The sequence below is a fragment of the Contarinia nasturtii genome, unplaced genomic scaffold, assembly GCF_009176525.2.
Source record: "Contarinia nasturtii isolate CC-2019 unplaced genomic scaffold, AAFC_CNas_1.1 Cnas_scaffold_630, whole genome shotgun sequence".
NCBI lineage: Eukaryota > Metazoa > Arthropoda > Insecta > Diptera > Cecidomyiidae > Contarinia > Contarinia nasturtii.
Genome location: NW_022197981.1, coordinates 3,116,912 through 3,132,275, shown reverse-complemented (window position 1 = coordinate 3,132,275; position 15,364 = coordinate 3,116,912). Strand labels below are relative to the sequence as shown.

The window sequence follows — 15,364 nt, the reverse complement described above, 5'->3', positions numbered from 1 at the left end:
AGGCAATAAAATAACAACGTCATATATTGTTGTTTTTTTAATCGATTTTAATTTCAATTCAATTGGGTAATTATTTTATGATCAACAGAAACCAATTGCATTAATTTCACCATTGAAATCTTAAAAGTTGAACACATTTAGCTTACATTCAAATTGTAAACAAGTAGCCATAGCAACGGTAATGTGACTTTGATGTAAATTTCCGACTTTTTGGCGTCACATAAAATCGTTGATGAAAAAGTCAAATTGATCGAAACTCTTGACCATGGAGAGAGATTAAGTTTCACACAAAAAAAGAAAAGCGATTGAATTGATAATAACGACTTTAAAGAGATTCTTTTAATGAAAAGTAAAAATATTTATAAATATATAATTTCCATTTCTTCATATTTTGCTTTCTTTTGTTTTCGTTCTGTTTTTTTCCTTTTGACTGAATTTGGTTACATTCCTTTCACATAAAATAATTCAAATCAGAATATGTCAATGCTGATAGAAAATATTGAATCTTTTGTATATAATGGTTGCGATGGCGTTCCATTGCTGTGTATTACGGAACGATTACAGCGCTATCTACGGGTGACTCATGTGTATAAAAAAGTCACTATTACACCTATTCTCATTCAGACTAATGACAGCAAATGTATAATAGTAGTGTGTTGATTGTGTATGCGAACTCAATTCTCCATTAACTTCGCTGCATTATATTTTTCATTCATTTTTTAAGTTGTGTATTTTTTTTATTGTTTTAATCGCACTGAGGCGATTGCATTCTGTTCGTTTTTTTCAGTTACAATTGTTATCTAAAGCATTCAATGGTAAGCGTTGAATTAATTTATGATAAGATAAACTAAAAGTAAATTAAAGTGTGAATCATTTGATTGTTGAATGAAATTTAGTTTAAACAAATGTGTAAAGTATGTGGTTGGGCGTGGTTATAAAGTAAATGTACAATAATTTAATTTCAAACTGAGTAATATGTAAAAAAATGAATGAATCAATAGTTGAAATGATTGGATTTCTGAAAAAAAAAAAATTGATAAAAATCCATTTCGATTTCTGAGCGTTTGTGTGTTTGTTTAATGCCCAAAGATTTATTGACATTCGGCACGCAATTGCCACTCCAGTCTCTATATACAGTTGACACAACAAAACAACCGAATTGTATTTATTCATTGTTTTGGTTAAAATGCGCTTGAGTCGCATATGCGTACATCGATTGTTGTTATTTATCTATAAAAATGCATCAGAATTTTTTTTACTAAAAATAAAAAAAAATTGTTAATTTTGTATTGTGTATTTGTAGATAATAAACGTGCGATAAATTAACGAAAACGAAATTTTCCGAAAAAAAAAATACGAATGAGGTAATGAAATTCAAACAAAACGACGATGACTAATACGATGTTATTGACAAGAATTTGTCTACTGCTATTAGCATCACATTGTACAACAGCACAATTCTCGATCGATTCAAATGATACAAAATTAGAGGCTCTCGGTAAGCCATTGGCACAATATAGCAATGGTAACTATGGAAATTATGGCAATGGATACAATGATCCCAATCATGATCCAACACGTTCACCATTCGGTTATGGTGCATCGAATGAAATAACCGGAATCAATACGAATCCATTTTATGATCCAACGAATCCATTGAGTAATTCCCCCGGTCGCGGTACATACGATTCCAATTTCAATTCGTTTGGCAGCAATGTTGGTGGTTCGAATACATACAATGGCTTGGGTGGAACTTACGGTGTTGGTGGTTATGGTGGATTAAATGCTGGCGTCGATGGTATTGACGAAAATAGTTTTTGTCCGGAATTTTGGATTGCATATCGAAGTTCATGTTTGCGATTTATAAAATCACCAAAACGTAATTGGTATGATGCAAAGAAAATTTGTCAAGCGTATCGCGGTGATTTGGTGAATGTGGAGAGTGTAGAAAAACATTCATTTATTTTGAAGCATTTAATTGTACAAGATCAAAAACAAAGTCGATATTATTTATCGGCAAAACAAGTAGCACCAAATAGTTGGTCAAACGATGACGGTTCATCGCTGGTTATTGTTGACGATGGTTTTGCCTACGAAGAGACCGATTTTGACATTGATACACTGCAAGAGAATTTACAAGACACCAATCGATATTATAATCGCTTCGATCAAATCATTCGAAAAGATCAAAATTCATTGTACAGCATGGAAAAGAATCGATTGGTTTATGGATATTCACGTGCCAAAGATCGTTGGCTATTCATTCCGGTCTTTGAATTCGAACAGCATTTATTCATTTGTGAATCACATCAATTGTACAATCCAAATAATATAAATATTAAACAAGATGATCATCGTGGTTTTGATTATGGTATTGAAATTACAACTGAATTCGCAAAAATTCCGCGTGGTCCATATTTTGTGAATCAACCGAATGACACAACATTTGACACGGGCAAGCGAAAAATTCGCAATGATGTAACGTTGAGCTGCTTGGCGGCGGGCTATCCGACACCGACGTACAGTTGGTACAAAGAAGAATATGTCAACGATAATCTAACATTTTATAAAATCGATCCATTGTCAGACAGCCGGTTCACGATTAGCGGTGGCAATTTAATTATCTACGATCCAGATCAAACACACGATCAAGGCGTATACCATTGTATAGCCGAAAATAAATTTGGTCGCATTCGTTCTGAAAGTGTTTCACTCAATTTTGGATACATTATGGAATTCAATTTGAAACGTTCGGGCCAAGCGGGCAAATCTAATTGGGGACATGCACTGTTTTGTGATCCACCACAACGTAAGTTATTCAACTTTTTTCTTTATATAAACACTTTTTCTTTTTCAATTTAAAAAAAAAACATCACCTATTTCCTTTAACACCACAGATTACCCCGGTGTTCAGTATTATTGGTCTCGTGATTTCTTCCCGAATTTCGTGCAAGAAGATCAACGTGTGTTTGTCAGTCATGATGGTGCCTTGTATTTTTCCGCTTTGGAAGTCATTGATCGTGCTAATTATTCGTGTACAGTTCAAAGTTTGGTCAGTTCAACCGGACGTAATGGACCATATTTTCCACTTCGTGTGAATCCACATCCAAATTATCAAGATTTAATTTTTGCCAATTCATTTCCGAAAGTATTTCCCGCCTCACCAACAGCCGGCCAAGAGATTCGATTGGAATGTATGGCATTCGGTTATCCAGTGCCAAAATATAATTGGACTCGAAAAGATGGCGGCTTACCAAGACGTGCCTACCAAATCAATTACAATCGTGTATTAATCATACCGAACGCAACGCTCAACGATAATGGCGAATACGTTTGTTCGACATTCAACGATCGCAAAGCAATACAAAAATCCATCGTACTTAATATTCAAATGCAGCCAAACTTTACCATTCCATTGCGCGACAAAATCAAAGATTTTAAGAGTGAAGTTAGTTTTATTTGTGAAGCAAATGCCATACCAGATGTTAATTATACATGGTATAAAAATGCCGAGCTCATGGAACGCGATAAATTGGACCGTGATAAGTACACAATACAAGACAATGTTCTGACGATAAAGTTCTTGGATCCGGAAAAAGATGATGGAATGTATCAATGTGCGGCCAAAAATCAACTGAAAACGGTTTATTCGTCCGCACAACTGAGGGTCTTATCGATGAAACCATCGTTCCATAAGCGACCGCTTGAATCAGAGATATATGCTATTTACAATGGGAACACGACAATTGTTTGTGATCCTGAAGCGGCGCCCAGGCCGAAATTTCAATGGAAAAAAGACGGCAGCATTATAGGAACCGGAGGCCATAGGCGAATATTACCAACAGGCACATTGATTATATCGCCGACATCTAGAGATGATGAGGGTATGTACAGTTGTGTCGCATCAAATGAATACGGAACTGACGAATCAAGGGCAAGACTAATTGTTTTGGGTACGTACTTATTTTTATCGAACCAATTCCATTTGGAACAAATGTGTGTTGTGTATTGATAATTCGAATAAAAATAAAATATTCATTTGCATTTCAGAGGAACTTCGTTTCACGCAATTGCTTCAGCCACAAGTCGTTGCACAAGTACATGACTATTTATACTTCCATTGCGATGTGAGCTATGATTCTGTTTTGGATGTTGCATTCTTATGGAAACACAATGGTCAATTGGTTGTGGAAACAGAGCAAATTGTAAATATTGCCTTTTCATTACATTCTTTTGATCACATTTTCATTTCATTTTTTGCTTTCTTTTCATCATTTTCATTGTTACCAGATCATCGAACAAAATACATTACAAATCTTTAATTTATCATTGTTGGACGGTGGTGAATATGAATGTGTCGCAAAATCATCAGTCAATGAAATCTCTTCGAAATCAAATGTAGTTGTGCTTGGACCGCCCGGATCACCAGGTGGTGTGAAAGTGATTGATATTCATAAAACGAAAGCATTTTTGGAATGGCTTGATGGCACTGATAATGGCCGACCAATTCTCTATTATAATATCTTGGGTCGTACAAACTGGAATAAAACATGGGTTAATGTGTCACAAGAGGTGCCGGCCATTCAAATTGATCGTTACAATGGACGAAAACAAGCGGAAATAATGAATTTAACACCTTGGTCGGGCTACGAATTCAGTGTGTGTGCAGTTAATGAATTGGGCATTGGGGAGCCAAGCGCTCCATCGCCATTATATAATACACACAGTGACAAACCATATATACATCCGGAAAAAGTTGGCGGCGGTGGCGGAAAAATCGGTGATTTGACAATAACATGGAAACCACTTTTACCACAACAACAAAATGCGCCAGGAATTCATTATAAAATCTTTTGGCGTTTGCATGACACAATAAACGATCGAACCGAAAATGAATGGGCGACCGAAGTTCTTAAAGATCGCGGTAATATCGATCGTGCCATTGTTCCAATTCCATCAAAGATGTATTACACAAAATATGATGTTAAAGTACAAGCCATAAATGACATTGGATATGGACCGGAAAGTCCATTTGTTACAATCTATTCGGCAGAAGATATGCCACAAGTTGCACCACAACAACCAGTTGCCGTCGGATATAATTCAACATGTTTCAATGTTACATGGAACCCAATCAATCAAACCCGCGAAGCAATTCGTGGCAATTTGATTGGACATCGTCTAAAGTATTGGAAACAAGGCCACAAAGAGGAGGATGCCGTTTATTATTTATCACGTTCGAAACGACCATGGGCATTGATTGTTGGTTTGGAACCAGACACACATTACTTTGTCAAAGTGATGGCTTACAATGCAGCCGGTGAAGGACCTGAGAGTGAACGTTATTTGGGTAACGATTTTTTTTTCAAACATTTTTTTACAATATTTTGAAGAACATAAAAGAACAATGCAGGAGAAAGGAGGTTTTCAAAAGTTAATCTTTGTGGCAAACATTTTCAAATTAATGGATTCAATTTTTCTTAAATTCATTTCAGAGCGAACATATCGAAAAGCACCACAAAAACCGCCATCGTCAGTGCAGGTGTATGGTGTCAATCCATCGACGGTACGTGTTGTATGGCGTTACGTTGGTGTTACTCTAGAAGAAGAACCAATTGTGGGTTACAAAGTTCGTGTTTGGGAATCCGATCAAGATATGTCAACCGCAAACGACACTATTGTTTGGATTGGAAATGATTTGGAAGCATTTGTTGACACATTAACACCAGGAAAAGCATACAAAATGAGAGTTCTTGCGTTCAGCAACGGTGGTGATGGCCGTATGTCAAGTCCAACACTTCAATTCCAAATGGGTAAGAATAAAATTTCTCATTCATAAATCATCACAAATCATTATCAATTGCACATTTAGGAATGACTCTTCAATCTAAAGCTGTGCATTATCCTTAATGCGATTAAATCAAAAACAAATTTCAATGAAGCATGCAACTAATTTTTCAATTTCCTTTTTCATTTTTTTTTTCTTTCTTCGGAATGATCAAGGCAATACAAATTCACGAAACATGGCAACGAATCTCCATTTAAATAGTACCATCATTTTTGGAATTCTCACGCTATTCTATTTAGTTAGACAGATTCAGTACTAAGAAAAAAAATCACATATCGCATAAACTAACGTACAATTTTTTTTGGTATGTGCGCCATTAGACCCAAAAAGAAGCTCAAAATCGAACCGTTTAATTAAGATAATCTAGGCAAGGCAGTAAGTACCTACCAAATATGGAAGCGTATTTGTGTCCACACTTCAAAATGTTTCGATTCCAAATGCTTATATTGAATCTCGTGGAATGTATTCTCATTAATGATAGTGAATATAATCTGCTAATTCGTTTGTACAATTTTACTCGAATGTAACATGAAGAACAACGTTTTTTCAAAACGAAAAAGAATTAACAAAATAATTAAACATTGAATTAAAAAAAAAAATTAAGTCGAGAAAATTAGGTTAAATCAATATCTGGTTAAAAAGGGTATATTTTCCATATATCGTATTTTGTTTGTTTAAATTAAATTCTACAAATCTGAATGTAACTAAAAAAACGGGTTATCGCACAGTGGCGATCGTATTATGTTCGAATGGCTATATAACATATCATAGCTAGATTAATGAACACGACAAAAGAGAAATATGCCATTGATAAACGTTTTGTATGCAAAGAAAGTACCAGTACATGGAATTGTTATGCTATGCATTTGAGCTTTATTAAAATCAAATAGAAATGTCAATATTGTTCACTATTTTAAGAAAACATCTTTTATATTTCTATGTGTACCAAATGAACTACGAGCCATGATTAATTTTTTTTAAATTTGTATCATTCTCTTTCTTAGATTCTTGTCTCGATTTTATTGTAGCCAATTTTATTTAGACATATTAATTTTCAACCGTCCATGCGCATTTTTTAATGAATTTTTATTTCTACTTTGCGAGCACATATATTTTTGAAAACAAATTTATTTTAATTTAGCACAAATTTATATATATGAATATTTAAAAAAAAAAAATTCTTTTGACAATTTATTTGGCTTTTCGTAAAATGATACGATGACAAAGACTTTAGATTCCAATCCGTCCATAGTTTGTAAGTTTAGAGTTTATATGGCCTTGATGTAGACATCAGAGAAGTCCAATTGTATGAATTGTACGAATAATAAAGAAAACACCAGACAATTTCTTCGTAATAACTCCTGGATTTTTAGTTAGAAAATTTCTTTACACTTTTCAGACCGGTTAAAAACCGTCGTTGAAAAAAAAAATGTTTATTACTGATAGCTTTCTAGTCTAAATTGAAGATGCATTTATGTTTGATGAAAATATCACGTCTTATAAATGGTGTTAAAGGATTTTTGTTCTGTTACTCTTGTAACTCATCAGATGCCGTCAATCAATTCACAAAGGATATATCTTATTGTAATGGCTATTTGGTTGTCGCTGTCAATCATAAGTTTATCAACGTTCCTATACAAAAGCTGCCAATTAAAGACTCCAGTTAAGAAGTATGTGTACAAGGCTATGCTTTTTATGCTTTCCTTTTTTGTCTCTATTCGGAAGTCGGCTGAAAACATCCATTCCCCGCCATTATTGTTTTACATTTGAAGTAATTGCTACTTCCAACAAATAAATTACTTGGATGTACTTCATATATAGTTTAGAAATATCATGCTTAATGACAAGCAAACAGTTATTTTAACTTCATACTGACAAAAAAGAGTTGGATGCTAATTGTAGGAATTTCTATAGGTTTTTAATTAGCACATATCAAGGATGCATTTGTTAATGTATCTTCAGTTTTATGAAGTCATAAAAACCACAACACGTTTCCATCGTTAATCAGTCGATTATGTTTACAAAACAAATTGCAAACATACATTGACATTTACATTGGCATGAAGTTGCCATCTGATCGAATATGAAAAAATGAACAAAATTTTGAAATTCAGATCTCACACAAATATATGCGTTAAATTTATATTGAAAACTGTGTTTGCCATTTTTATTGAAAAGGAAACAATATATATGATTACTATGTTATTTTTTTAAATATATAATTACTTTATTTGCTTAAAAAAACTAAAAATAGAAATTTTCATTAATTAACCACGGAGTTTTAACTAAATAATGCACAAGTTTTTTTTATCAGTTGTTTTACATCTTTCACATCTACTTCAATTTTTGGTAATGTTATATTCTTATGGTTTTTTAAAAAGAGATTTCAAACAGGGCCGCATAATCATCCTTCGGTTGGTAACTTATAGTTTCGATTAAGTTTTGGGCATTGAATTTTGATTCGAATTCTTGTTCGATTGTTTGCAATGCTTCTGTTCGATTGTTTGCACTGCAATCAAAAGGCCATGGCAGATTTCGAGCTTCAAACATTCTCTGTAAGGGAAAAGAAACAGATTCCGATTAATATTTTCATCGGTAACTGTACATTTGAAAACAAAATACTTCGAAGAATTCCTCCTGGCTGATCACGACGATTCCATCCGTTTCATTTTTGTCTTGGCAGTTCTGAATAAAGACCATTGATTATTAATATTATACGAATGTGTTGATTGTTAAGTTAAAAAACACTCACACTTTCAAATGTGGATCCAGCAATATCACGATCTACAGTTGATTGTAATTAAACCAATTTGAATTAGATAATGACTATCATAAATAACTATTTTCTTTTACCTGTATCCATACCATATGGGCTCGACTGTCTTTCTTCGATTGACGATCCATACGGCGAAGTCGCATTATTGATCGGAACTAATAGTTTTTGGGCAGCGTCGAGAAATCCATTTAGATTATTGCGATGCACGGCGATTTGACCATAATATATATAATGCAGGATGTTCTCCAAATCAACATATTTGATATTTTGTATGACTAGACAACCATCCCCTTGGCACACCATAAAAATTCGTTTAAAAAACAAACTGCACGCAGACAACATGAATTTATGTACGCGAATCGGTTTATTTTCACATAGCAATGTTGCATCGGTTAATTCTGCTTTATAAAACATTCCACAGAAATTTTGACGCAATATTGACTCACAGTTTCTGAACAAAATTGGACTTCCATCGTTTGATGTCAATGACATTGCCATTTTTACATTATTTTCGCAGTTTTTTTTTTAAAACGATTTCGAAAACTTATGGTTGCAAAACAAATAAACACAAAACACAAATTGGACAACATGCATTGACATTTAACAAATGACATGAAGTTAGCGTTTGTGCATGAACATCACAGAAGAAAGAAAATTTAAAAATTCACAATCGGTAAATTTATATTGCTGTTGATCATTTTCAATGAATAAATTCCCTGTAATAAAAACTCATTATCTCATATTTTCTTCGAATTGAATTGTTAAACAGAACAAGAACGGAGAAGATCTTGAGTCATTGAAACAATGTAAACATTGTATAATCCAAAACTAATTTATTCTTTATTTTGCATGCGTGCAGCGATTTTCAATAAAAACAATTCATGATAGAAGTGAAAGCGAAGTTCATCGTCACTGTATTGTGTCGAATGTTCTTGAATGATTTTCATCACCAAGAAACATGGCAGCATTCTTATTTCATGTTGTTGTTTATGATGTTGTTTTTTCTCGGAACAAAAATTCTCCAGCCGATTTTTTGCGTGCATTGCAATTTGATTCGGCTGACTGAGTCTGAAGTAAAAACGAAATTTTGAAAAAGGTCTGACTACAACATAGTGTGTATTTATGTGTGTGAAAACGCTGTTTCATTTATGATTGTGTGGAACCAAGCAAACACATAACAAACACAATTAGACAGAGAAAAAACATTCAATGTTCGCTGATTCGAAGGAGATACAAATTATCATCGTGAAATTGAAACCAACAGCATCCACTACAACACTCAAATCATTCTGATCACCGCTGAGATTGTATGGAGAGAATGTGATTTTGACATAAAAAATTCGGCGTAGCTCGAAAGGATCACTGTACGATAGTAGCAAGCATTTGATTTGGTTTCTAGCCGTCAATTTTTCTAGTGATTTAAACAAAGAAATTGAAGGAAGTGTCAATTGAATATTTCTATTGATTGGAAATTTGATCGAAATTCATTCGTTGCTCAACAATGTCAATGTCAAGCTACGGAGCCCGTCAATTGGAGTTAATGTTGTGGATGGAAGATAAGGCTGACGAGGCGTTTCACTGCAATAGCGATGCCACAAGCATGAAATCAGCTATTCAAAAAGCCGAAGAAATAAACTGTGAATTAGAAGCAGGGGTTGGTTCACTCTTTCGATTATTTTGCCATTATTTCAATTACGTTCCATTACATGTTTATTAATTTCTATTTTTCTTTTCCGACTCATCTTAGGTTGTTTCGATCGATAAATCCAAAAAATGGTATACAGAAAAAATCGCTCAATTGACATCAGAGTAAGTCGTTTAAAATATCTGGTTCATCAATGAAATAAATATGTATACTTTTCAACAGACTGGAAAAAATACGCCCGTCTTTGGAGAAGCTGGAAACGGTTGTTACAAAAGTTTGGGAAAAGTTTGAGGAAGTCGACACAAAAGTCTTCGAATTGGCCAAACAATTTACTGTAAATGAGTTCGACATGGTAATTGTGAGTACAGTATTTTTACAAAAAAAAATGAATCTAGTTTTAAGATAGTAAAGATATTGTCGATAATTACAATATTTTTAAATCGCAATTTAAATCTAAAAGAAAACATTAAGGTGTCGATTTTTAGTCAGCGTTAAAAGGAATACTTTTTGTTAATAAGGGATATGCACCTCTAGTTTAGACATTAACAATTTTTTCTGGCCTCAATTCATTTTGACTTAATAACTAACTCTTTTTTTCTTCTTCTTTTTTTTGTTCCATTGGTGACGTTGAAAATGACTGAAACACATATTTGGCGTCAATTTCGACCGTAAACATTGTGGCCTGGTATTGGATGTATTTGCGTTAACAATCGTTTCAATCCAAGCACGCACGAGGATCAAACAACACCATCGAACGTTTGGAAAAGGTGTTGGCTCAATTGGAATCCGAACTGGCTGAACTGCAACCGAAAGAGTAGGCTGAACTCATGAACCATTTTTGATATTATCAACAATCAAATTATCAATTAACCTCGCAAAAAAGACAATCTCGCATTTTTTAGTTTTGTTTGAACGCCGACTTCGAATACAGTCATTTTTCGTGCGTCATTGTTATTTTCCAAACAAACGAAAAATGATAAATTCGTATTTTTTTCATCACAATTAGATTATTATAATCATTGGAAACAACAAAAAGTTTACTTTTCGTATAATAAGTCCTTATCTTATTTGCCAAAATGCTTGATCAAAAATTCACTACTACAATGATTTCATTTGATTTGCATTTTGCAAATTATTCACATAAATCAAAGTTCCGTAAGCTAATTCGATCATAAATCAAAAGAACACAATGTAAACAAATGTTTGTTTATTAAATAAAATCGTGTAAAAAAAATAAATACAATACTACAGTATTTAAAAATGATTTAACTAGCATATTGAGCTAAAAATAGTATTCGTATAAGCTATCTATTTGATATATAAAATAAATTGAATTAACGTTTTGATCCTTTTAATTCAATTTCGCCAAATGTAATTTCCAAGTTTTCAATACATTTTCGCAGTTTCTTCCTCTCATTGTATCTTCGTTTTTTTTCTCGAGCCCTGATTTTTTGCTGCAGTGTTTTGACCCGAGTAAATTTAGGAAGTCCGTAATTAACTTCAGTGGTTTGCTTTCGAATTGATTCGCTCTTCTTTGATTCATTTGGTGTCTTGCAACCAGTCAGACTGGTTTCATTCGAACTTTTTACACAAGAAATAAGTAAGTATTGATAAAAAGAATTTCAATTCAAATATTTTTTGCTAACCTTTTTATTGTTGGAATCACATTGACAATTTGAACGGTGTCGGCATCAATTATATGAGGTTTTGCACTCAACGAGGTAAGCGCGGGTTTTCTGTGTATTCCTTTTGATGTGGAAAGGTTCTGTAAGAGCTTGATATTCTATTAAAAAAACAGTTACTATTTATGTTAAGATATAAAAAAGTGGCTAAATTTCAACTAACCTTGCGAAACTCGTTTTCAACCTGAAAGTTCATCTGAGGATATTGGTCATTCTGTGCCTTATCGCATGCATTATTAATTTGTGATTGGTTATCCTAGAAAAAAATGTAAAGTTTTATTAACTTTCGCCACATATTATGAAATGATAGAATTCAATTGAATATTTTACAGTAATAATTTCGAAGTTTTGACGTACTAAAAAGTAATTGCTTGTTTCTCTACCACATTCCATATCACTTAACGATTCATCTAATTTTGAATTATCCATTTTCGCATTGAAAACGAAAATATTAATGTGATACTCTCGTGCTGATATTGAACTAAACTAAAACGAATGAACAACTGATTATGTGAACACAAATCAAAACATACATACATTACCAACTGTCATTTTGTTGTTTACATATAATTAACCTTTGTTTTGCGTGAAGTTAACTCACCTTTCACATATATGTAGTTCGAAAAAAAGGGGCGTTTTTCAAATATCTAACGAATATGTCAAACATCAAATTCATATTTACACAGTTTTTCCATGGCAATTTATATAAAGAAGAATATTTCTAATCATTTTTTAGAAGTAAATTTCGTCAAATATATATTTGACTTACGTTAAAAAAAATAATCTTGACTAATTTCAATTAAACTGCCTTTGGTCGTTTTAACATTCGAAAAGCAGCCCACTTTCTGCTCCATTTCCATCAATTTATTCTTCTCATTGATTTCATCATACGCATTTGGTGGATGACGAAATGTGAAATTATGCATATTCATGGAGACATGAAATTTATCGAGACTGGATTCATATTCTTTTTGAAGTCTTTGCAATGTCATTCTTTTAGCTCTTCAAAATTGAATTCCATTTCGGGGCATTCGAATTCTGGTTCGTTTTCTGAATTTTTCTTTTGATTAAAAAAAAATTTCTTTCATTTACTTCCCCATCTGGACCACAACTTACCTGTAGAAAAAAACAACAACAAACAAAACCCAACTTCAATATAAAGTTGTAAAAGCCACTGACGAAATTTTGTCAATTTCAGTTCACATCTGACAAAATTGTACTGCAAGAACACAATAATGTCATTGTTAATTGTAAGCATTTCCTTCCAAATGTTTTACTTCTCTATATGAACTACTCGTTTATACCATATTAAATGGCAAAAAAAAAAAAAATATTTTTTGTGTAAAAAAATACTTCATGTTATATTTGCTTTGTATATTGAAGTGAAAAATATAATTGAAGGAAGTTCTCTTGAAATATTAAATAACAATGTTTGTACAAAAAAAATCGGCTATACTCGTCTTGTTACTTCTTTGCTTTGATGCTTTTATGCTTTTTCTTCTTCTTTTTGTCTTTATTTCGTTTTCGTGGTTTATTTGGCTTTTTTATGTAACTAATTCCACTTGAATTCGATCCGAGAACAAGCTACACAGAAAAAATGTTCAATAATTTAAATTAAATTATCTTGAAAATGGCAAAGCTCATGCAAATGTTTTACCTCGTTTCGGCACCAGAAGATGTGATTTTCCGTTGATTTAATACTGTCATATGTGATATGCTCACTGGCATACCTAAGGGGACAATCACAAAAGAAAAGAATAAAATTCAAAATAATCGATAAGTAATCGGAAAATAATCGTAAAACAATCAATAATAATTAATAAGTAATTTTTAAGTGCCCCCACTGGCATACCATTTATCGTCAAGAATTTTTCGAGCGAGTGGATTCAATTCAAAATCGCAACAGTTTTCGTCTTCATGTTTTTCGCCAAGGATTTCTTCCAAAAACGTATTCTGATCGATAAAATCCTTCAGTTCTTCCCGGCTTACTATATCCATTTGTACTAAATGGCCGATAAAATGGGCAAGACGTTGAAGTCGCAACGGTGCACAATACATATCAACTGATTCCATAAGATTGACTTGTAAATCTAGGGAATTTGTAACATTTGGTAACACAACTACTTGATGTTGTACAAGACTTTTGTTGACCCTTAAGAATAGTTTCAATGATTTCACACGTAGAGTTTCACGAAAGTAAAGCGTATCGTCACATTCATTCGGATCCTGATCACAAATATATTTCACCAGTGGAACAATCAAGTGGTTGACTGGATTGAATTTTGGCTGTATGACCGATCGCAATATCAAATCCAATAGTATATCCATTTCTTCAATTAATTCAATCATATCTAATAGCTCGGACGCTTGGGTTTCCAGATTATCTTTGTTCAAAGATTCTAAGCGATTACGCATACATTTTACGAATTCATAGTATTCGTCATCTGTATGGAAGGATAAGCATAAAATTTTATTTAGATATTCAATGATTTGTTCGTTTTATCATTACCATTAGATTCAGGTTGAGCACGTCTTTTACGGTCAGCTTTCTCTTTTTTGGGGTCTATTTCATCAACGACGTCAATACCATCGGGCAATGGCATCAAAAACAGTTCTAGTAGCTCACAAAATCCCTGAATATCAGCGTCTTTTATATTAACACGACCAGCGTACATGTAAGTCAGTACATGGTCCATATCATAACCATTAACATTACTAAGTACAATATTTAATTTGGTATTGGCACGTCTTTCGAACAAAGACTTAAAATATGGACTACACGCAGCCAATAAGAAACGATGCACACGAAACTCTCTCCGATCACAACGTAAATTAATGTCGGATAAATCTTCACGATTTCTCATATGATTGAAGTTTAATTGTGTTCTATTTGTCACACAGATGAAATCATCTCTTTTCGTTGAGTCCATCCTGCTACCGCATCCACTATATCTCACTTTACAACAAAGCCAAAAATGATTTATTGTGGTGCGGTTTATTTTCATCACAGTCAACAGCTGAAATTCAATTTTGCTATGTCAACATGTGACAGCTGCACACTGAACTGGAGTGAAGTTGGTTGGCCATAATGAAATTTGGAAAGAAAGAGAGAGAGAGAAAGAGACATAATTCAAATATTTGAATTTTTCTTTGATCACTGAGCGTATGATTCGATTTATGAAAATGTTTTTTTTTTTCGTTTTCCAGCTAATTTGATTTTATTTTATATAAACTTTTTAGAACAACAACAAAAATTAAATATTTTTTTTCTGGTTTCGATTTGTTGTCTAAAATTATTTTTATTTTGCGTTTCTATTCTAATGAAGATTTTACGAATTTTCGGGAAATGTTCTGGCATTCGCTGAATATGTTGAAGCTGCTCGATCAAACACAAAAATTAAGAGATTATATAT

At 33.0% G+C, this 15,364-nt stretch overlaps 5 protein-coding genes across 10 annotated transcripts; 2 read left to right on the top strand and 3 right to left on the bottom strand.

Annotated features, from left to right (window-relative positions):
- Positions 1–664: 664 nt before the first annotated feature.
- LOC116340078 (contactin) lies at positions 665–7,206 on the top strand. The gene is made up of 7 exons (XM_031766276.1): positions 665–815; positions 1,304–2,809; positions 2,898–3,953; positions 4,051–4,205; positions 4,291–5,350; positions 5,496–5,813; positions 6,004–7,206. The coding sequence occupies exons 2-7, from the start codon at positions 1,390–1,392 to the stop codon at positions 6,105–6,107; spliced, it is 4,113 nt and encodes a 1,370-aa protein (XP_031622136.1). The 5' UTR covers positions 665–815; positions 1,304–1,389; the 3' UTR covers positions 6,108–7,206.
- Positions 7,207–8,125: 919 nt separating this feature from the next.
- On the bottom strand, positions 8,126–9,216 carry LOC116340231 (protein jim lovell-like). The gene is made up of 4 exons (XM_031766599.1): positions 8,702–9,216; positions 8,601–8,632; positions 8,471–8,533; positions 8,126–8,401 (listed from the first exon to the last, which is right to left on the bottom strand). The coding sequence occupies exons 1-4, from the start codon at positions 9,120–9,122 to the stop codon at positions 8,222–8,224; spliced, it is 696 nt and encodes a 231-aa protein (XP_031622459.1). The 5' UTR covers positions 9,123–9,216; the 3' UTR covers positions 8,126–8,221.
- A 266-nt stretch (positions 9,217–9,482) lies between these two features.
- Positions 9,483–11,460, top strand: LOC116340183. Its single transcript, XM_031766497.1, has 4 exons — positions 9,483–10,278; positions 10,372–10,433; positions 10,492–10,627; positions 10,995–11,460. Exons 1-4 carry the CDS (start codon positions 10,126–10,128, stop codon positions 11,085–11,087), a joined length of 444 nt encoding a protein of 147 aa, XP_031622357.1. The 5' UTR covers positions 9,483–10,125; the 3' UTR covers positions 11,088–11,460.
- A 1-nt stretch (position 11,461) lies between these two features.
- Positions 11,462–12,483, bottom strand: LOC116340182. 6 transcript variants are annotated; one of them, XM_031766491.1, is made up of 4 exons: positions 12,282–12,483; positions 12,115–12,207; positions 11,916–12,052; positions 11,462–11,850 (listed from the first exon to the last, which is right to left on the bottom strand). In XM_031766491.1, exons 1-4 carry the CDS (start codon positions 12,378–12,380, stop codon positions 11,604–11,606), a joined length of 576 nt encoding a protein of 191 aa, XP_031622351.1. In that variant the 5' UTR covers positions 12,381–12,483; the 3' UTR covers positions 11,462–11,603. The 6 variants fall into 6 exon arrangements, with proteins under 6 accessions (XP_031622351.1, XP_031622352.1, XP_031622353.1 ...); XM_031766492.1 differs by having other exon boundaries at positions 11,916–12,043; XM_031766493.1 differs by having other exon boundaries at positions 11,916–12,034.
- An 839-nt stretch (positions 12,484–13,322) lies between these two features.
- Positions 13,323–15,002, bottom strand: LOC116340190. The gene is made up of 4 exons (XM_031766507.1): positions 14,461–15,002; positions 13,804–14,395; positions 13,609–13,681; positions 13,323–13,535 (listed from the first exon to the last, which is right to left on the bottom strand). Exons 1-4 carry the CDS (start codon positions 14,954–14,956, stop codon positions 13,416–13,418), a joined length of 1,281 nt encoding a protein of 426 aa, XP_031622367.1. The 5' UTR covers positions 14,957–15,002; the 3' UTR covers positions 13,323–13,415.
- Between the last annotated feature and the right edge of the window lie 362 nt (positions 15,003–15,364).